This window comes from Camelus ferus, chromosome 32 (assembly GCF_009834535.1).
Source record: "Camelus ferus isolate YT-003-E chromosome 32, BCGSAC_Cfer_1.0, whole genome shotgun sequence".
NCBI lineage: Eukaryota > Metazoa > Chordata > Mammalia > Artiodactyla > Camelidae > Camelus > Camelus ferus.
In genome coordinates this window covers 20,772,388-20,791,802 of record NC_045727.1, presented here as the reverse complement: position 1 = coordinate 20,791,802, position 19,415 = coordinate 20,772,388, and the positions used below count along the sequence as shown (strand labels likewise).

General features: G+C 60.5%; 2 protein-coding genes across 9 annotated transcripts in view; one reads left to right on the top strand and one right to left on the bottom strand.

Annotated features, from left to right (window-relative positions):
- The window catches only part of FBRSL1 (fibrosin like 1), an 81,382-nt gene extending 71,186 nt beyond the window's left edge, over positions 1 to 10,196 (top strand). For 5 of the 7 annotated variants that reach the window (XM_032471941.1, XM_032471940.1, XM_032471942.1 and 2 more), the window contains 10 exons: positions 590 to 640; positions 830 to 925; positions 1,488 to 1,556; positions 1,713 to 1,742; positions 1,866 to 2,015; positions 3,322 to 3,451; positions 5,731 to 5,808; positions 6,015 to 6,098; positions 6,371 to 6,575; positions 8,079 to 10,196. In XM_032471941.1, the coding sequence (XP_032327832.1) occupies positions 590 to 640; positions 830 to 925; positions 1,488 to 1,556; positions 1,713 to 1,742; positions 1,866 to 2,015; positions 3,322 to 3,451; positions 5,731 to 5,808; positions 6,015 to 6,098; positions 6,371 to 6,575; positions 8,079 to 8,997 (1,812 nt within the window). In that variant the 3' untranslated portion in view covers positions 8,998 to 10,196. The remainder of the gene's footprint in view (positions 1 to 589; positions 641 to 829; positions 926 to 1,487; positions 1,557 to 1,712; positions 1,743 to 1,865; positions 2,016 to 3,321; positions 3,452 to 5,730; positions 5,809 to 6,014; positions 6,099 to 6,370; positions 6,576 to 8,078) is intronic. The other 2 variants (XM_032471943.1, XM_032471945.1) reach the window with 1 other exon arrangement.
- Positions 10,197 to 12,387: 2,191 nt separating this feature from the next.
- Positions 12,388 to 17,822, bottom strand: LRCOL1 (leucine rich colipase like 1). Of its 2 annotated transcripts, XM_032471951.1 has the most exons (6): positions 17,721 to 17,822; positions 15,255 to 15,358; positions 14,205 to 14,330; positions 14,000 to 14,125; positions 13,800 to 13,922; positions 12,388 to 12,951 (listed from the first exon to the last, which is right to left on the bottom strand). In XM_032471951.1, exons 2-6 carry the CDS (start codon positions 15,342 to 15,344, stop codon positions 12,949 to 12,951), a joined length of 468 nt encoding a protein of 155 aa, XP_032327842.1. In that variant the 5' UTR covers positions 15,345 to 15,358; positions 17,721 to 17,822; the 3' UTR covers positions 12,388 to 12,948. The 2 variants fall into 2 exon arrangements, with proteins under 2 accessions (XP_032327842.1, XP_032327841.1); XM_032471950.1 differs by lacking the exon at positions 12,388 to 12,951 and having other exon boundaries at positions 13,572 to 13,922.
- Between the last annotated feature and the right edge of the window lie 1,593 nt (positions 17,823 to 19,415).

The following is a 19,415-nucleotide window of genomic DNA, read 5'->3' as shown; positions in this document are numbered from 1 at the left end:
AGTTGCATCTACGTGGGGTCCTCAACGTCTCAGTTGGCAGAGAGGCAGCAGGTCTGGAGGCCTGACAGGACTGAGGGGCCATGGGAACCAGGACCCCTCCCATGTTCCCAGGCCTCGAGGTCTCGTCTCCTGAGCCAGCTGCTGAGGGAAGGACAGAGTTCCCTCTGCTCCTGCCAGCTTTGCTTTGACAGTTTGACCAGTTTGCTGGTGGCCTGGGTGTGTCCTGCAGCCTGACCACCAGCCCTGGGCTCCATGCCCACCCCCCCATCATGGCTGCAACCACCTCCCAGCCTCAGCTGGCGGCATCTGTAGGCCACCCAGTCGGCCAGCTTGCACATCCCATGGAGGGACCGGCAGGACAGGGAAGGGCCTTGCCCAGTCAGAACCTGGGCCCCATGGAATTTGTTCAGGACCATGGGGGCAGCACCCTCGGGGAGCCTGGGGGACAGCTGGCTGGAGGCCCCCAGCCTCAGAAGCCAGGATGAGCATCCTGGCCACTGCCTGGCCTGACGGGGTGGGTGGGTGCTTGGCCCAGTAGAGGGCATCGGCATGGTCAGGAGGCCTCACCCTCTGCCCTCTTCCCTTCCAGTTTGACAAGTACACGCCCAAGCTGGACAGCGCCTACTTCCGACATTCCAATGTGAGTGTCCCGCGCTCCGGCCCGTGCAGTCTGCTCGGGCCTCTCCAGGCGGGCTCAGCGTTGGGGGGTGTGGAGGGTAGGGCTGCGCCTTGTCGCTGTAGCCTCCCAACTAGTGTGGGGGCGACGGGGCAGGGACACCCGGGCACCCAGCCGAGGCCCCTGGAACGCCCCTCCTTCCTTCTCTTGCAGTTTTGCCCGCCCTTCCCTCCAGCCGTCCCCGGACTGCCCGCCCTGCTCCCGCACCCAGGTCCCTTTGGATCCCTGCAGGGTGCTTTTCAGCCCAAGGTACCAGCTCCTCCCAGGACAGGGTGGGCACGGGGTGTGGGGGCTGCAGGACCACCCCCCAACCACCACCCCGGGCAGCTCCAGCTGCCTCTCATGACGTTGTGCCTGTTGTGATCCCAGGCGAGGGCCTTTGGTGGGGCCCTCTGTCCACCGGGGGACCTGGAGAGCCCTGCTTCGCCCATTCTCACCCTCCTCAGCAGGGAGCGCTGAGGCTTGGGGGTGGGAGGAGCAGCGCAGGGTAAGATCTGGGCAGGGAGCCGCACGGGGCCATCCGCGTGGCAGGAGGCCCAGGCAGGAAGCCCCCCGAGGCCCAGGACCAGGCGCTGGGCTTGCTCTGAAGTGGGGCTGTCTGGGGCCTCGGGGAGACACTGGAGGAGCCTCTTCCCACCTGTTCAGAAACCTCTGGACTGAGGATACGGTGGGAAACCAGGCAGCCCCTGGGTGGCCGTGTGCTGGGCCCCACAGCGGGTGAGCCAGGCATGGGCACCGGGGTGGGGGGGGTCTCTTGCCTCCTGGGACCTGCAGAGATGTCTTACAAGGCCCTGTTCCTCTCTCCTCTCAGACTTCAAACCCACTCGAGGTAACAGGCCGGGCCAGTGCTGTTCACACCCTCCTGCAGAAAGCCCCCGGGGTAGGTGGCTGCCTTCCCACCCTCCCTCTGCCCGTGGGGGACAGCCTGGTCCCTCCCAGCCCCTCATGGAGGCCCACCTAGGTGTGTGCTCAACCCCCCCGGGGTTCGGCTGCTTGCACAGCCTGGGCCTGATGCTTCCTTCTCCGTTGATGACAGGTGTCCGACCCGTACCGGACAGCAGTCAGGGTGAGTGTGTATGCACGCCTCACCTTGGGAGGGGGAGGCCTGGTGGGACCTCAGGGAAGGTCTGAGGCTGGGGAGGACTCTGGGTACCTCCTGGGTGGCCATGGGGGTGCACTGTGCCCACAGGAGTCTCGGGGTGATACAGTGGGCCAGAGCAAGGAGGTCCTGGCCTCCCAGCTGAGCCTGTCGCCCACCCCGTGGCAGAAACCTGGGAAGTGGTGTGCGGTGCACGTGCAGATTGCCTGGCAGATCTACCACCATCAGCAGAAGATAAAGGTGAGCCTGACTGCTTGTCCTACAGGCCCAACATCAGAGGGCATCCCTGACACACCCTTCTGGGGCCACGTCCTCCCCAGCGTTCCCGTGTGTCCACGTGTGTCCATGATCCTCAGGCATTGCAGTGTGCCCCTTGCCCGGGTGCTGGGCTGGGCTATGATGGGCTGGCGCCAGGGAGGAGGCAGGAGCCGTGTGCAGGGAACTCAAGGTCCCTTACCCCCTGCTCTCCCAGGATGACCTAGGTGGCGGTTTGGGAGGAGCTGACCCTGCGGTCCTGGTGACCATGGGCACCTGTGCTGGTCCCACCGCCAGTCAAGCCTTCCTGGGGGCCTTTGGCCCTGCCTCCTCCTTCATTAAGTGCCTGCTTTGTGCCTGGGTTTTCAGCAGTGGACAGAGGAGACTAAAAGTGCTCACGGAGCCTGTGTGCTCCTGGGAGGGACAGACAGTGAACAAGAACCTAGCTCGGGGCCGTCCCCATCCCAGGGGGTGGTGCCAGGCACCCTGGCCGAGTGACGCCAGGAAGAGGCCCCTCCCAGGAGGTCAGGATGGGACCTCACCCCTCCCATACCACAGGAGAGTCCCAGCACCCTTTCCTGCCATACCCGGTAACACGTGTTACCCCATACAGGATGTTTTTAAATCATCACGTCCTAAACAGGCTACCAAGGACCAGTCACGGGAAGGGATGTGTGACGGAGTCCCGTGTGTTTCCATATGCAGAAGCTCAGATAGGACCCCCTCGAAGGCACAGTGGAGGCGGCAGGGCGGGGGGCTGTCCCTGCCACCACAGCAGGTGGAACCAAGGACTCAGCCAGGCCCCGTGCCTCCTGGGGCCCTCCTGACTGAGGGACTGGCCGCCGAGTTTTATTTAGCTTTAATCAATTTAGATCTTAATACTGACTCTGAATTGAGTCATTGGAAAACTGGAATGACTCAGGTGTGAATGCACTTTTTCAGCTCAACTTTACAAAATCTAAACTCAAAGTGTTTCCAGTGAAAATACAGCATCCAAGCTGAGATGCATTTTAAGCCTAAAACACACCAGCTTTCAAAGGCCGTGTAGAAAGGAGACACCTCCCCTAAAACCCTCCTGCATCGGTCACTGACGACATTTCGGGTTCCCGAGTCGGCTGGGGCGTGACTGGGATGAGTCTTAACCTGGCCGACCGCCTGCCGGGCGAGGCCAGTGGAGCAGGCAGGACCGCACCTGTGGTCCAGCTCGTTGCTGGCTCTTCAGGGCTGCAGGTGCGGCCCTGGCAGCATGGAGAGCCCAGCCTCCCAGCAAGCACGTGCTCTGTCTCGGCAGCTGCAGCTGGACCCCCACAAGCTGGACGTGGGCACCAAGCTGGACTTGTTCGGCAGACCCCCCGCCCCAGGAGTGTTCGCTGGATTCCACTACCCGCAGGACCTGGCCCGGCCCCTCTTCTCCAGCTCCGGTAAGGTGGCCCAGCCTGCAGGAGGTGCGGGCCCCGGCCCTGGGCGAGCAGGGGCCTGCCTCAGGCAGAAGCGCTCCCGCCTCGTCCTTCTGGCTGGTACGGGAGCAGAGCTCCAGCCGCTTGGGCAGCGTTCTTGTGTCTTGGTGCCGGAACGAGGCCCTGGCAGTCCTGCCGTGCTCACCCGTCTCCTCCCGCAGACGCTTCCGCTAGCCTGGGGCCTCCCAGTCCCTGCCTCCCTCCTGGGAAGGTTCGGCTTTTCTCAGAATGGAAGGAAACTGCTCCTGAGAACCCCCATGCTCGCCCACACCGGCACTACTCCAGGGGCTTGCTGTGTCAGCGTCCTTGGGATCAACCCCAGGACCTAGCGCACATCACCCCCAGCTGGAGTGTGGCAACAGACAGACACAGCAGTCAGCCAAGGAGGAAGGGCGGAGAGTCAGAGTCAGGAGCACAGGACACACTTCGTTTCCCCAGCCAGGAGCGGTGACACCATGAGAGGCGCTGTCACCCGAGGAACCTCAGAGAGACCCAGCGCCCAGGGTCTTACTGTGGGCCGGTCACACAGGCGCCTCTGCCTGCAGGTACCAAAACAGCCGACTCCCAGAGGGAGAACAGGTGCTCAGCATAAGCCACGTTGTTGGCACGAGCACCCTAAGCGTACGTGAGGCATTCCTATCAGAGGAAAGTGAGAAGCCTCCTGAAACTCAAGCTCCCAGACACCAGCCGAGGGCAGCTGTGCACACAGGCCTTTCCAAGGCTGGTGGCCTGGAGCCTGCACTCCAGGCCTGCTGCTCCCTCCTCCCCAGCTGTCAGGCCCTAGCAGGATGTCACCTCCTCAGAGGTGTCACCTCCCCAACCACTCTTTGTTGCTTTTGCTGCTCTGAGTCCATGTATACCCACCACCACCCAGTGCCCGCTTGCAGGTGGACATGTGGCTTGCCCGTCGGCGTGCTGGGGTGATGGGCGTGGATGGGGTCACGCTGGCTGGCCTCATGGGCATGGTCAGCCCCAGCTCCACTGCCCTGATGGCTCCCAGGCCCCAGCCCGCGCAGAGGGGCCTCCCAGGCATCTGGGTCCCTCAGAAAGCAAAGGGCCTCCCATCCGGGGTTCAGCCCTGTGAGCCAGCAGCCGTCGTTGACCAGAGCCCACGGACTACAGCCTGGGCCACTCTGTACTTCGTGGGGCCTGAGCCCCACCCACCCAGGGCCCCGTCCTGCTCTGCCTCCCCCAGCACAGGCCCCATCGAGACCGTCTGATTCCTGGGACTGGGCTGTCCGTCCGTGGACACCTGGTCGCCTCCCTGCTTGTCTGGCACCGTCCTGTGGCTGGCTCTGCTCGCCCCTCCGTCTCTGGCGTGTTTTCTTCCTTCCATCTGTATTGAGGTTGCCACTCTCTTTCCCTTTCCTCCTGTCCCTTTCTAAGGCAACACGCTTCCCCAGTCACCCTCCACGTGCTCTGATATGCGGTCTCGTTAGCCCCGGGGCCCCTTGTGTCCTAACTAGTGGTTTGGTATCTTTGACTTAGAGTCACTTAGGAGTGAGGGTAACTTTCCAGTTGGGAGCTCTGTGGAGATTCGGACCTGCATGTGTCTGGCTGGAGGAGCCTGGCCGCAGTCTTCACCAGCAGGCACTCAGGAGGCACTGTTGTTGAGGTGGAGGGAGCTGGAAGGACATGAGGGGGCGCCCACGTCACCGGCTTCACCAGAGATCCACCTCTGGACTGATGAGTGGGTCCCCCACCCTAAGTGGCAGGATCAGCCGTGTCCCGATCACCCCTTCTCAGGGCTGCGCTGCCCTCCAGGTTTGGTTCTGAGGGGTGTTGGGAGCCAGGGCTGATGCCACAGTGACACTGGGAGCGGTGGCCTGCAACCAGGGGACACCAGAGGAGGAACTTCCTCCTTCCGGCAGCCGTGACACAGGCCGGTGCCCGTCAGCACCCGGGCCCCACCCCCAGTTGGGTGACTGGGATCATTTGTTAGCTCTGGCTAGAAAGTCCAGGGGGTGACTTCGGGGGCAGCCCATGAGGGCTCAGCCTTGGGCCTTGTTTTTCTGCCCTTTTTCCTCTGGGGGCCCCACGGCCATCAGCCCCTCCCTCCCTCCCTGCCTGCCCGCCCCCACCTCGGGGTCCTCCAGGTCCCCGGGAGACGAAAGCCCCTTCCGGGTCATGTGCTTGGAGTGAGAGGTAGAGCAGGCTGGGGTGCACCCACCCTGGGAACCAGCTGCAGATGGGAGGCCCCAGGTGCACTCAGGCCTCCATCAACCTACTCCTCCCCCCACCAGGTGCCTCCCATCCCCCCACCAACCCATTCGGACCCTCAGCCCATCCTGGCAGCTTCCTACCCACTGGTCACTTGGCAGGTACGTGCCCCCCGAGGTCCATGCATTCCAGCTGGCCTTTGCTGACCTCAGGGCTGGGGGATGTAGGTGGGGAAGTGACCCTGAGAACCAGGGGGCCCCTCAGATTGCATAGGTGGCACCTGCAAGGTTCTGGACCCAGTGGGTCGGGGTGCAAGGGGGTGCCTGGTGCACACATGGGGACCCCTGAGCCCTGGTTGCCCCCACAGACCCTTTCAGCAGATCAAGCACCTTTGGGGGCCTGGGGAGCCTGGGCAGCAACGCCTTCGGAGGCCTGGGCAGCCACACGCTGAGTAAGTGACCACGTGCCGTCTGCTCTCCCTGCACCCGCACCCTCCCCTCGCACAGGTGCATGCACATGCGTTCTTCATCCACACCTGCGCCCATCTGAGCTGCACCAATGCCAGGGCAACCTTCCCCCTCCAGCTGCCTCTTTGGGGTACGCATGGGCCTGGGGCTGGGAATCCGGTGCTTTCTCCCAGCGGTTCCACAGGGGCCTCGGTGTAGGTGGATGGGGCAGTAGACAGGCCTCACTCTCCCGCTGCCACCCACCCCCACCCCCCAGCTCCTGGCGGCAGCATCTTTGCCCCCAAGGAGGGCCCCACACTGCACGGCCTGCCCAGCCCACATGAGGCCTGGAACCGGCTGCACCGGGCACCACCCTCCTTCCCCACGCCACCCCCGTGGCCCAAGCCCACAGACGCCGAGCGGGTCTCAGCCCTGACCAACCACGACCGAGAGCCGGACAAGGGCAAGGAGGAGCAGGAGCGGTAAGTGGGGACCTGCCTGCCCCTTAGCTCCCCGACCCTGCTGGCTTCCAGCCCCCCTTCGCCCCACTCCCGTCCCTCCCAGCAGCCCCCAGCCAGCTCTGCTGAGCCCTGGGTGCAAACTGAGCTCTGCCCTGGAGCTCTTCATTGGGAGGGTGTGAAGGCTGCACTCTCAGGGCTGGGATAGGCTGGGGGCAGAGGGTCCCCCCACCCTGCCCCCACAGGGGACCCTTGCTGGGGCAGGATCTGGGCAGGCACCACCCAGGGCAAGGGTCCACTTCCTTGGAGGTCCCCAGGAGCTCAGATCAGCAGGGCAGTGGAGCCACCTGGTTCACACCTGGTTCTGGGTGGGCAGAGGGTGCTGCTGCACACTGGAGGGGGGATCTGGGCTGGAGGATGGGGGCTGAGCTTGTCTGTGTGCCCCCCCCTCCCCAGTGGGCAGCAGGGCTAGACCAGCACAGGGGAAGTGGGAGCCATGTTCCCAGGTCAGCGGCAATTTGGGGCCTGACAGTTGTTGGGGAGTCCTGGGCCGGCCTTGTGGACAGGAGCAGGGAAGGGCTCCCTGTCCGGCCCTTCCACCCACGTCCCCTCCCCCCACTTTTCCAAATCCAGAATTTAGGGCATTCCACTCCTGGGCATCTCTGCATGCCAGGCACTGGGGGTACATGGGGTGGAGCTCAAGGGAAGGCAGGGTGGGGGAAAGGGCAGCCTTGAATTAGCATGGAAGATGGTGGGGACATTTGTTCCAGGACAGCACTGTCACTGCAGAGGGTCAGGAGCCTGGGGAACTTTGCAGGTCCCCTGTGGGGACCTCAGGGTCAAGAGGGTGATGGTGACCAGATGCAGCACTGAGGGTTCTGTTGGGGGAGGGGGACCTGGGGACTCCTGAGGGGAAAAGAAGCCCCGTCTAACCACTCAAGCCCAGCTGCCCTCACAGCCCCTCATCGGGGCGGAGGCCATGCCCTCCTAGTCCCCAGCCTCAGGGGCCAAGAGCTAAAATGTACAGACAGAATGGCACCTCCGATGGTGAGAGCCAGCCTATGACAGGGCAGCTGGGCTGCGGTGAGCCCAGCCAGGCCGCACACACTCTAGAGAGAGGACTCCCAGGCCCCCATCCCTCCAGTGGGTCTGGGGCCCAGGTGGAACTCCCCTGCGTTCCTCACTGAAGACCTGTTATGCTTTAGAAGCTCAGTAGCCTGGGTCCAGGTGGAGAAGTCAGGTTCTGCTGCAAAGCTGGTCTCCAAGTTGTTCACAGAGGGGAGGCAGGCATGGGGGTATACGTGGTCATCCACATGGGTTGGCAGGGTGCTATTAGCAATTGCATGGGTGCCCGGGGTGCTCAGTGGACCCCCACGAACCCCCAACCCTACCCCCTTGCCAAGGACCGTGAGGTCACAGCAGTGGGCTATGGCCTTGCTGCCTGAAGGTGGGAACTTGGTGGCAAAGGAGCCTGCTGCGGGGTGTCCTGCCTGGCTGAGCGGAGGCTGTCTGTCTCGTTGCTCCCAGGGACCTCCTGGAGAAGACACGCCTGCTGAGTCGGGCCTCGCCGGTAGCCCCGGTGGGCCACCCCAGCAGCAGCCTTTTGCTTCGCGGCCAGGGCGATCCAGGCCGGCCCGGGGTCCCCGCCGAGCGCGAGGCCGAGCCCCGCGTCAAGGAGAGCCGCTCCCCAGTCAAGGAGGACGGCGCCAAGCTGGCCGCGCGCCTGCCGTCACCCCAAAGCAAGGCAGCCCTGGGGGACAGTCTGCGCCTGGCCGGCTTCCTGGGCCGCGAGCCCGGGAAGCCTCCGGAGGCGTCGGCCGAGCGGCCCCCGAGCGACGTGAAGGTCAAGGAGGAGCGCGGGGAGGACGGAGATGCGCCTCCGCAGCTTGGCCCGGGCCCTGCGGGCCGTGAGCGCCTGGGCTTCGCGTGGGAGCCGCTGCGGGACGCCTACCGCGGCCTGGAGCTGCCCCGCCGCGCCCTGCCCAGCCCGGGTCCCGCCGCCCTCCTCGAGCCGGCCGAGCGCCCCTACCGCGACCGCGAGCCGCACGACTACAGCCCCGAGCGCCTGCGGGAGGCGCGCCGCGAGGAGCTGGAGCGCGCGCGGGCCGCGCACCTAGGCGCCTCCCCGCACCTGGGCGCCGCCTCCCCGCACCTGCCCGCTGGCTCCGCTCTGGACGGCGTGGCGCTCCTGCCCGCGCTGGGCGCCCTGCACTACCCGCGCCTCGCGCCCGCCGCCGCGCTGCACGGAGGGCTCCTGACGCGGACCCCGCCTGCTGCCGCCGCCGCTGCCGCACTGGGCGCGCCGCCCCCGCTGGTGACCGCGGGCGGGCCCCCCACCCCGCCGGGGCCGCCGCGCAGCAGGACTACGCCGCTCGGCGCCCGCGCGCCCGGGGAGGCGCGCGACTACTCCCCGTCCCGTAACCCGCAGGAGGTGGAGGCGCGGTAGTCGCCGCGCGGTCGCGCCCGCCCCGTGTACAGACGCCCCTTCGCCAACGCACTGCTGTCAACTTTTCTAAATGTACCTTTCTAGAACTAAAGCACAGTTCCATCGGTCCTGGGGCGACGCTCGCCTTTCCACTCGAGCCTGTGGAGTCGGGGATTTCATACACAGCTTTTCTGGGGTGATCTTTTGTTTTTCGAGCTTGAGATTAGGCTACTGGAAAAAAAAAATTAAAGTTTGTACCTTTTTTTCCCAAGGGTGAGAAGCATTTTTAATAGATTTGTATTTTTTTCAATTTTGTGCTATTTAGACATGGAAAAGAAACAAAACAGAATTTTGCTTTTTTTAGTTTGGATTTGCGATGTAATGGCCTCAGATCCCTCTCCAGAGCCCTAGGGGTTTTTTGTCTTATTTATAGAGAAAAAAACGGTCATTTTGTCCAACGCACTGTGAGGACCCCACTCAGGCCCGGCCCTGGCCCTCCCTTGGTACTTGGAACCGAAGTTACAGAAAATTAATAATGTACAAACTTTTTTTGCCTTTTTATGCAGACGTGTAAAGGGGTTTCTTTTTCAGTTTGTTTTTTTTTTTTAAGTGTAAATAGTCTTAATATAAATATATGACGTTATTAAATTCTTAATCTAGGTAGACTTTATAAAAGCAGTTTCTAGAAACTCCTCTGGTTATTTGCTCAACATGGTCACAAAAGCCGCCGGCTGTCCGTTGGGAATGCCCTCAGACGTGCACCTGCAACGTCCTTCAACTATGCAAGCGCTGGGCGGCGGGCACCTGCCCCTCGTGCTGACTGCGGCAACCCGGAACCGACACCAGATGGGTGGAACCCTGGAAGCAAAGAGGCTAAAAAGGCTAATCACGAAAGGACACCTGTTCTCCACGGAGGCCAGCGGAAGACGTCTGTCTCACGTGCTCCCACCAGCCGGGGCCTCAGCACAATGTCCTTTTGGTTTCAGTTTTGCTCTCATCACCTTGTGAATGTCACCGGGCCCCGTTGTCAGTGTCCCTCGTTTCCCGATGTCTACACCTGTGTCCTCGGCATCTGAGCCTCAGTTCAGCCAGCTGCACCTGTTTGCTTTGCTCGATTCTGTATTTTCAACCCCGTTTCCACTGTCAACTCCAGTTACTTTAAGCATCCTGTTCACCCGTCAACCGATGAAGATAAATACAGCCTTGATTTTGGAGGAAAAGCTGGTTGAGTGTTTTGTGGGGCTTTGTGGCAGGTGGAGGTCAGGCACACACCCTTGGTTCCTTCCCTCATCCTTCGCTGGTGACCAGCGACTACTTCCCAGGGCTGCGTCCCCCAAAATTCGCGGGTAGCCGTGGGCAAAGTGCTGTTTTCCTGCTGAAAAGGGGAATTTCAGGGTCTGTGGAGGAGGCCCCCGCCTCTCCATCCCCGACCGGTCAGGAGCATTGGGAGACTCCCGCGGCCGTCACCGGCTGTCGGCCTGCAGTGCCACCTGGCGGCCACTGGGGGCGGTGCTGGGCGGAGCGGCACCTTCCTTTGTTGAGACTTTCCTCCCTCCCACCAGGTGCCAGGCGGTTGGGCGGCGCAGTGGGTGCATCAGAGAGAAAATCGGGGCAAGAGGCCCGCCCCGGTGGGCCCGCCGTCCCATGGCCCTGGTGCATGAGGACAAGGAAGGGGTGGTACTGGGCACAGAATAATGTTACCGCTCATCTGAAAGGGATGTTATTTTTACTGTGCTTTCTCCCTGGTTACTGGTGACGTGGAGAAAAGCCAGTGGTTCTCCTTGGCTGATGTTGTGTCTGGAAACCTCAACAGTTTTACCATTTGTTGATACTGGTTTTTCTGAGAAAATCATTTCATCATGATCAAACAACAGCAGTTTCATCTTTTTTACATTTATTTCCAATACATTACACCTCTTCTGGAGTTGTTTTTTTTTTTTTTAACAGCATCAGCCAAGACCACCACATGGATAGGACGCCAGTATTACGTATTTTTCACATACCGTGGTCTCTAAGTGCAGGCGTATGGCTTCATCTGTGCTTGGTGAAAGATGTTTCAAATCCAGGGGGGAGGGTGTAGCTCAGTGGTGGAGCGCGTGCTTAGCAACCACGAGGTCCTGGGTTCAATCTCCAGTCCCTCCACAAATAAATAAATAACCCTAATTACCTCCTTCTCCCCTGAAAAAGTTTCAAGTCTTCAAGAAGCCAGGACCTTGCATTTTGGATGATGTATTTAGGAGTGATGCTCAGTTGCCAGGAACAGGTGAGAAGAGAAGCCGTGACCTAGGTCAGGGTGCAGGCTTCTCTGAGGGGTCTGGTTGAGCAGGTGAGGGCTTTGCTCAGGTTACCTGTCCCAGGGCTCACTCCGCTTTCCAGCTGCCCTGCCCTTTGCTGTGGTTTCCATGGTACCCAACATGTCTTCAGGGTCATAAGGTGACTGCTGGTGCCTCAGAGTTCCTGGCTGGAAGATGGAAGAGGGGAGGCCTTCCCTTCACAAAAGTGCCCCCAGCACTCAGCCTTATCAGAAGTGTGTCACTAGGCCATCCCTATCTGCAAAGGAGGGAAAATTGGTTTCCTATAAGGCACATTGTAACCCCAAATAAAGGGTGGGGGAGCGGATGCTGGACTGGAGCCTGGAGTCCTGCCTGGACTCGTCAAGGGCTGGTTAACCACCAAGGGACCTCCAAACAACAGAGGACACTCAACAGGAGGACACTCCTGCGGTGCCCCTCGACCCACAGGCCACCCCCGTCCCCCCAGGGACTGGCCCAAGGGCGTCTCCTTGGCAGTCTTCACCAGAAGCAGACAGCAGCGCGGTTGGCTCCTCAGGGCACCGCTGTCCCCTCCCATCTGTCCACACAACCACAAAACACACCAGCGTGCCCTAGGCCACACCAGATTTGTTTCACGTCAATCTCATGAGTTACACTGAAATGCTGACTTGCAAAGCCAGGTCGGAGGTGAGGGAGGCCAGCGTTCCTGGAAGCCCACCACAGGCAGCCGCTGCTGTTCCTTCACCCCAGGCCTCCTGTCGCGGCCGCATTCCTCCCAGCCCAGCCCTGCAGCCACTAATTGGTCTCCGTCCAGGGGTCTCTTCTGGAGGATGGTACAATGGGACCACGCCGTCTGTGGGGGACAGGGCACACTGTTTATCCACTGGCTCACCCAGGGACACTGGGGTCACTTCCAGTTGTGAGTGGCAGTGAATGGAAGGTGAGCAGACTTCTGTAGCGGTGTGGGTTTTCAGGGCACTGGGCTGCCCAGTGACTCACCAGGGCCCCCCGGGAGGCAGGGAGGAGGGGGGATTGCTTGTAACAGAGCCGGGAAAAGAAGCCTGCAGGTGCGGGTGACGGGCGCTGAGGACGACCGGTCTCCAGTGAGAGTTAACTTTCTGGCGTCCGGGGAACAGAGGAGCGGGCTGTGGTATTTGCCCCCAAGAAGAGTTTCCAGAAGAGCCAGGGCCTCTGCTCTGGAGGCAGGTAGGCGGCCTGGGGACTGAGGGAGGGGGAGGAGTGAACGCATGGCCCCCAGGAGTCTTCAGGGGGTCGGTGCCCATGTCCTCACTGCGCCGTCAGCAAGGTCAAGGGAGCCTTTTCAGTTTGAACAACCCTGAGTGAGGACTTCTATGTGCAGTGAGGAGTTACACCCGCCACCGGCACCTGCCCTTTTTCCCAGGGAGACCTGATCTCTGCTTAAGCGGGCTTCCCAGGGCGGCGCCGTGGCCTCCATCTGTCTACAGACACGCTCACTCTGTCAGGGCAGTAGGTTTATTGTCACCACGTCATCATACGCAGGTTCCAGTGGCTGCGACTGGTTTTCACAGACCAGGACAGGACTGGTCTCAGAAGTTTCCGTTTAGACAACGAATCCCTGCAGGTTTTCACCATCCCAGTAAGAGTGGCCTGAGCCACGGTGCAGGGCTCCCACCTTGCTGGACTCAGGCCTGACAAGTGGACGTCCGCGGGGTCCACGTCACTGGAGGACAAGGTGAGAACTAGGAAACACACAGGGAGACCCAGGCCCGGAGGCAGGAGCAGAAGAGAGCTGGCCTTTGGGGCCAGGCGCACCCTAATGGCCAGATACCTCTCCCCGGCACTGCCGCCTCCACCGGTGGATCTGCCCAGACACCCTCGGACTCACTTGTGTGGGCACCAGCTCGCCCAGTGCTGCTCTGGGGTCTGAGGCACCACAGGAGCAGGTGAGGAGGGGCTCAAAAGGGTCTGGTTCTTAACCTCCAGGGTCAGAGACCTTCACAGTCAGACTGAAGTTATGGATTTGAGCATCAAAACAGGTGCTCAAAAGCTTCACCCCAGTGTCCTCTCCAACCCAAATCACATCCGCAGTCACCGTGCCCCAACACCCCTCCACCCCCACCTCCCCTCCCCAGCCCCCTACCTCTGGTGGCCCCCCACCCCCTGTACCCACCTCCCCTCCCCAGCCCCCTACCTCTGGTGCCCCACCCGCACCAACCTCCCCCGTCTCCCATCATCTCCCTCTGCCCCCCTAGATCCCCCATGGGCCTCTTCATGTTCTGTGTCCTGGGGGGCTGCCCTCTAGGGGCTGCCTCACTGAACTCTTTCCTCCAGGTTTGCAGTTCAGCCCATGGAAGACTCCAGAAGGAGATGGGAGGGAGGAGGAGGAGGGTCCGGCCTGGGTGGTCCAGCCCTGCAGGTGTCAGTCCCCGGAGGCGGGGTGCTGCCCCCTGCTGGCCCCGAGCACCCCCACCCGCCCACGGCTGTGCCCTCTGCCGCCCCCTCATGCTCCTGCTGCAGGAGAGGGAAACAGAGGCCAGTCCACCTCTGGAGGCGGAGCCCGGGACTCACTGGGGGCAGGCACTGGGCCAGGATGCCGCTCCGGGGAACGCACCGGTGCCTGCTGAGCTCGCTCAGCCTGACGCAGCACTTACTTCGGCACTCGCTGTGCTTCAGGCAGAAGTCCCCCCTGGGCTGGGAGGCGGAGGGCAGTGGTCAGACGGGTCGGCCCAGCCCGCCCCCCACCCCGTGTCGCCCCCGCAGGCCCGCACCTTGCGCCAGGGCAGGCACTGCAGGAAGAGCGTCCTGGCCGTGCAGAACATCTGCGGTCTGTAGCCGTTGGTGGTGCAGCAGCCGCTCTGGCACTCCGAGTGGCCCTGGCAGGAGTGCCCGTTCGGCTGCAGAGATGGAGACCCAGTTCCTCCTGCCAGGCCCTCAACCTCCCTCCAGGGCCGCCCCCTCCCCGCCTCCACGCACCTTCTGCCAGGACAGGCACTGCTGGAAGACATTCCGGGGGGTGCAGAACTTCTGGGGGCTCAGGCTGTTTTTGACGCAGCAGCTGCTCTGGCATTCCTCGTGTCTCTCACAGGCCTCCCCGATCCACTGCGGCAAAAACGGAGGCAGGAGGGTCCACAGAGGATGATGGAGGCGGTGGGGCCCAGCAGCCAGGTGGGAAGAAGGGCTGAGGATGAAGCCTCCGGCCCCCTTCTCCCCACTCACATTTTACAGGTGAGATACTGAGGCTCAGAGAGGGTAAATGACTGGCCTAGGACCACAGAGCCAGCAAGGAGCCCAGGCCCAGGCCAGCCACCTGCTCACCTTCTGTGAGGGGCCTGCCCTCAGTTCTCAGAAATGTGGTCTCCGAGCTCCTTTACAATCTCAAAATTACTAAGGCCCCAGAGAGCCACTGTTGTGGGTTATACTGTTGTAAGAGACCACAGCTCTCACCAGCTGAGAGTTAAGTCCCTGAGCTCAGGTGCTGGAGGCCCTGCAGGTGAGGAACAAGGACAGAGGAGGGAGCCCACTTCTAGGGTGGGGCTCTGGACTGTGGGGGCCCAAGGGGAGCACCCCCTGGTTTCTGGGGGATAGACTTGGAGAAAAGAAACAGGAGGGCCCTGGTGGAAGGGAGCCCACCTGGCAGGGCGTCTGCGCCCCTCCCCCACCTCCTGCATCCTCGCTGTGCAGGGGGCCCCATGAACCAGGCAGGATCCAGGAGTGACACAGAGCCAGTCCACATGACAGACGGAAGATCACGTGGTCCTTGCCGTCACACCACGAGGCGCTCGCTGTCAGCCCCACCTGCGCACCCACTGGCCCTGCCTTCCCCCTCACCTCCTCCTCCACACCTGCCCCGGCCACTCTCTTCCTCCGTGCTGGGTTCCCCGAGCAGCTTCTGTGCCAGGCGGCAGGGACCAGGTGGCAGGATGGGGTGGGAGGAGAAGGGGCACAGAGCCCCAGGGGCAGGAAAGGGGCCTGGGTTCCCACCAGTGTGGGCTGTGGCCTGGCGACTGGAGACGTGGTGCTTACCTTGTAGGACTGTCCCAGGCCCTTTCTCCTCCACGCCAGGGACGCAGGCAGCAGGCAGAGCAGCAGCAGCAGACGCCTAGCGCTGGCCATCGCTGCAGCCCTGCCTGTGGGTGCCAGGGTGTCACGGGGTGCCCCACCCCAATCGTTCTCCACCAAATGGATTCTTCAAACTTAGTGGGGAGGGTGTGGCTCAGGGGTAGAGCGTGGGCTTAGCATGCCTGAGGTCCTTGTTCAATCCCCAGCACCTCCGTCAAAATAAACACACTTAGTTTCCCTCTACCCACAAAAAAACACATAAATAAACAAGCACTTCAAAGTCTATTTCAACATGGGTATGAGAACAGTGTTTTAAATTTTTCCTCAAAAAAGTGTGCCTGTGGAGCTGGGACACTGTCTATCAAAGGTGCATGCCACAGGCAGGCAGACTGCCAAGGGTGAGTCTGCAGGTCTCCCCCAGCCTGGAGAGCCTCGCAGCTCAGCGGGTGCGCGGGCCTCTGGGCAGCCCATCCAGTCTGCTCCGAGGCCTCGCCAGGCACCCCCAGCCCACACTTCCCTGGCCCCGGTCCACCCAGGCTCCTCGCCCTCCACTCAGAAGCAGCTCTTGAGTTTCATCGCATCTCCAGAATGGAACCCAAGACACACTTTCTGTCCTGGGAGATGGAATCTACAGACAGACAGCAGCCTGGAGTGGCCAGGCTGGGAAGGAGACCACAGACTCTCTGTCGGCCCCAGACACCAGCACTGGGTTGGTAACCGCAGCCCCACCTCCAACTCGGACCAGCCTGAGGAGCCAGGTGTGCCCCTAACCAGTCACAGTCCCCTGGGCTGCGTAACAAACATCACAGACAAGCGCAGCCTGCAGCCTGGAGGCGCGAGTCCTGGATCAGGGCATGGACAGGGCTGTTCCCGCTGAGGCCTCACATGACCAGCTTGCAGGTGTCCGTGCCCTGATCACCTCTACCTCATTTTACCTTCATCACCTCTTTAAAGACCCCCATCTCCACAGACAGTTACATCCTGAGGTCCTGGGCTAGGACTTGAACATATGGATTTGGGGGACACAGCTCCGCCCTTAAAAACCCCCCATGTCTAGTCAGTCAAAGGTCTCAGAGGCCGCTAACCACACGATTCAAGAAAGATGGCAGCAAACAATGAATCACATCAGTGGTTTCCAAGATAAACAGCAACCACGTAGCCATTGTACGAACTTTGTAAACCCTGTTCTATATCATATCAAATCTGTCATTAGGTTATAACTATGTAAAAGGTAAATCTGAATCACAACTTGAACATTTCAAAATTTCAAACTTGTAGTGTTCTTTTCTCTACTTTAACCCAGAAAAACCCATTTTCTTGTCTCAAACCTCTAGGCCCTTAGGAAGTTTACAGGCCCAGTTTACGGAGTTGGGCACGACGTGCCTGACCGATCGAAGAGCCAGCCCAGCACGGGAACACGCTGTGCCCCGTGGAGACATCCAGTTTCCAGAAGGTCACAGCCCCCCTGTGCTCACAGCCCAGCACCCGCAAGAGCCAGGAGGTGGAAGCAGCTCAGGTGTCCACCCATGGATGGATGGATAAGCAAGATGTGGCCCATACGCACAACAGAAGATTATTCCCCTTCAAAAGAAAGGCTGCTCTGACACCGGCCACACACAGATGAACCTTGAGGACGTGCTCAGCTAACTGAGCCAGACATAAAAGGATCCCGCTCCTGTGAGGTCCCCAGGGGAGTCAAGTCCACAGAGACCGAGACAGGGCGCTGGTTTCCAGGGTCTGGCGGAGGGGGTTAGTGTTTCACAGGGACAGGACAGCGTTTCAGTGTGGGAGGATGAGTGTCTCAGAGAGGGCTGGTGGGGGTGGTCACCTGACGGTGCAACTGCGCTTAATGCCGCTAAGCTGTGCCCCTAAAAATGGCTGAGGTGGTAAATTGTTCGTTGTGTGTATTTTACCATAATTTAAACAAAGACCACAGACCTGCCTCTAGGGGCCCTGGAGGCATAGCTTGCAGAATCACACATTCACAGCCCCTGGTTATTTGGAAATAGTCTCCTATGTAGGGTCCCCTTTATTGGATATTTGCTTATAAATCTCTCAGATCAGGCACCTTTCCCCATTTGGCTTTTTCCAAATGTCACTGTCAGGTATGATTCCATAGTATCTCAATCTGCCAAACAGAAGCTTGATGCCAAATCTTGCCCCAAACTTGACAAATCCCGGGCAATTAAATTACACAACAAAACCATAGTGACCATATCTGGGCATAAGCTCCTCATGTCACTGGTGACCTTCCCTGCCTCTGACACTCTCTGAAAGGAAGGTCAGAGGTCAGCCCTGACACGGGTCCCGAGCAGGCCGCCCGGCGTACTCCCACACAGAGGGACAAACACGTCAGTAACCGTGTGATGTTTCTGGCAGGAAAACTACCTCTGGCAGCTGCTAGTGGCTGAAGGAAGTCGGCGGTCCTACCTTTGAATCTTGGGTCCCACCTGCCCCTCTGTGGAGACTGAGGCTGGCCAGGCTGTGGCTTCCAGAAAAGACTCCAGGGAGCCCAGGGTGGAGCTGTGGCAGAATCACTGGAGCATCTCCCCGGCCTCCGCTTCTCTGTCTTCTGTCCCCGCCTTCACTCTCACAAGGAAGTCTCACCGCCTTCCGCGGGAGAGACCACATGCTCGGGGCAGCGGCCAGGCCACCCGTGACGCAGGGTGCAACCACAGTCCCGGGGCCAGCTGCAGCCTCTGTCGGCCCAGACGGCCAGCATGGGGCCAGTGACCACAGCTTCTCAACTCAGGACCTGCCAGAGAGGCCAAATGTGGCCCCTAGCCCATTGCTGGGTCCCCCCACCCTGCTCAGCCACCCCGCCCTCCCCACCAGCATCCCCCTCAGGCGCCCCTGGAGCCGACCTCTCTCACTCAGGGTCCCCACCCACCTGCCTGGGCATCTGCCAAGCCCTGGCTGTTTGTTCTCACAGGGGTGGTCTGCACGAATTGCTCATTCAACTCACGTTTACTGACCTACCTATTATTGACTGCATGCTGGGCTCTACGGAGGGAAAGATGTGTGTTGTTTCCACTCCACCCCATGGCCCTGACCTTGCCACCTAGGAAAGAGTCTTTGGTCTAGTTTGGGAAATGCACCTGCCAGCAAAGTGTGGAAGGTGCCTTTAGGGGAGGGTGGGGATGCTGGGAGGGAGGACGAGCTTCTCCAGGTGGGGTTCCCCAGGTGGCAGGAGGCAGGAGAAAGTTCCAGGCAGAGGGGGAGGGCAGAGCCTGGGTGTAGGGGGCAGTGGGAGGATCAGGCCCTTTCCTACCATCAGGTACAAGAACCCCAAGAGCAGAGAGGGTCCCAGAAAGCAGGGGGCACAACTCAGGGCAGGATGAGAGATGGTGCTGTGGGGATGTGGCTGCGAGAATCAGGACCAGGTGCTGACTGGGTGTGGGAGCCAAGGGCACAAGGAACCCAGGACAACTCCGGGTTTGGTGCCGGGCTGTGAGGGGTTCAGTAGGCGACCACTGCCTCACAGACCCCAAAAGTCAGTGGCTCAAAGGGCAATTTGTTATTGTCTCTCCAGGTCTGTGGGTTGGTTGGGCTCAGTTCTTACTTGGAGTTATGTGGCAAAGGCCAGTCAGGTGACCTAAAGATGTGGCTTCTCCACCCGCACATCCACGATGGCTGGAACAGCTCACAGCATGGCGGCCTCAGGTGGGGCCACCCCTCCTTGGGGCTGGCTGCTCCTGAGTCTCCGAAGAACCTAGCCCAGGAGTCAGCACCACTTCCAGAGACAGCCCGGGTCAGTATCTGAGCCAGGGTTGAGTGTCTGAGAGCTGAGGACTGAAACCACAGCAGGGGACATGAGGAGGAAGGAGCTGGTAACAGAGATGGGGTTTCTTATAGGGGTGATAAAAATATTCTAAAACAGATCTACAAAGCTACAGTTAATCCAAACAGTGTGGTGCTGGCATAAGGATACCCAGATAGAACAATGGAATAGAATAGAAACTCCAGAAATAAGTTCTATGTCTATGATCAACTGATTTTCATTACAAGCACGACCCTTCAATGGGTAAAGAATAGTTTCTTTAACAAGTGGTGCAGGGACAACTGGACATCCACATGCAAAAGAATGAAGTTGGAGGGCTACCTCACACCAAGAGCAAAAGTTAA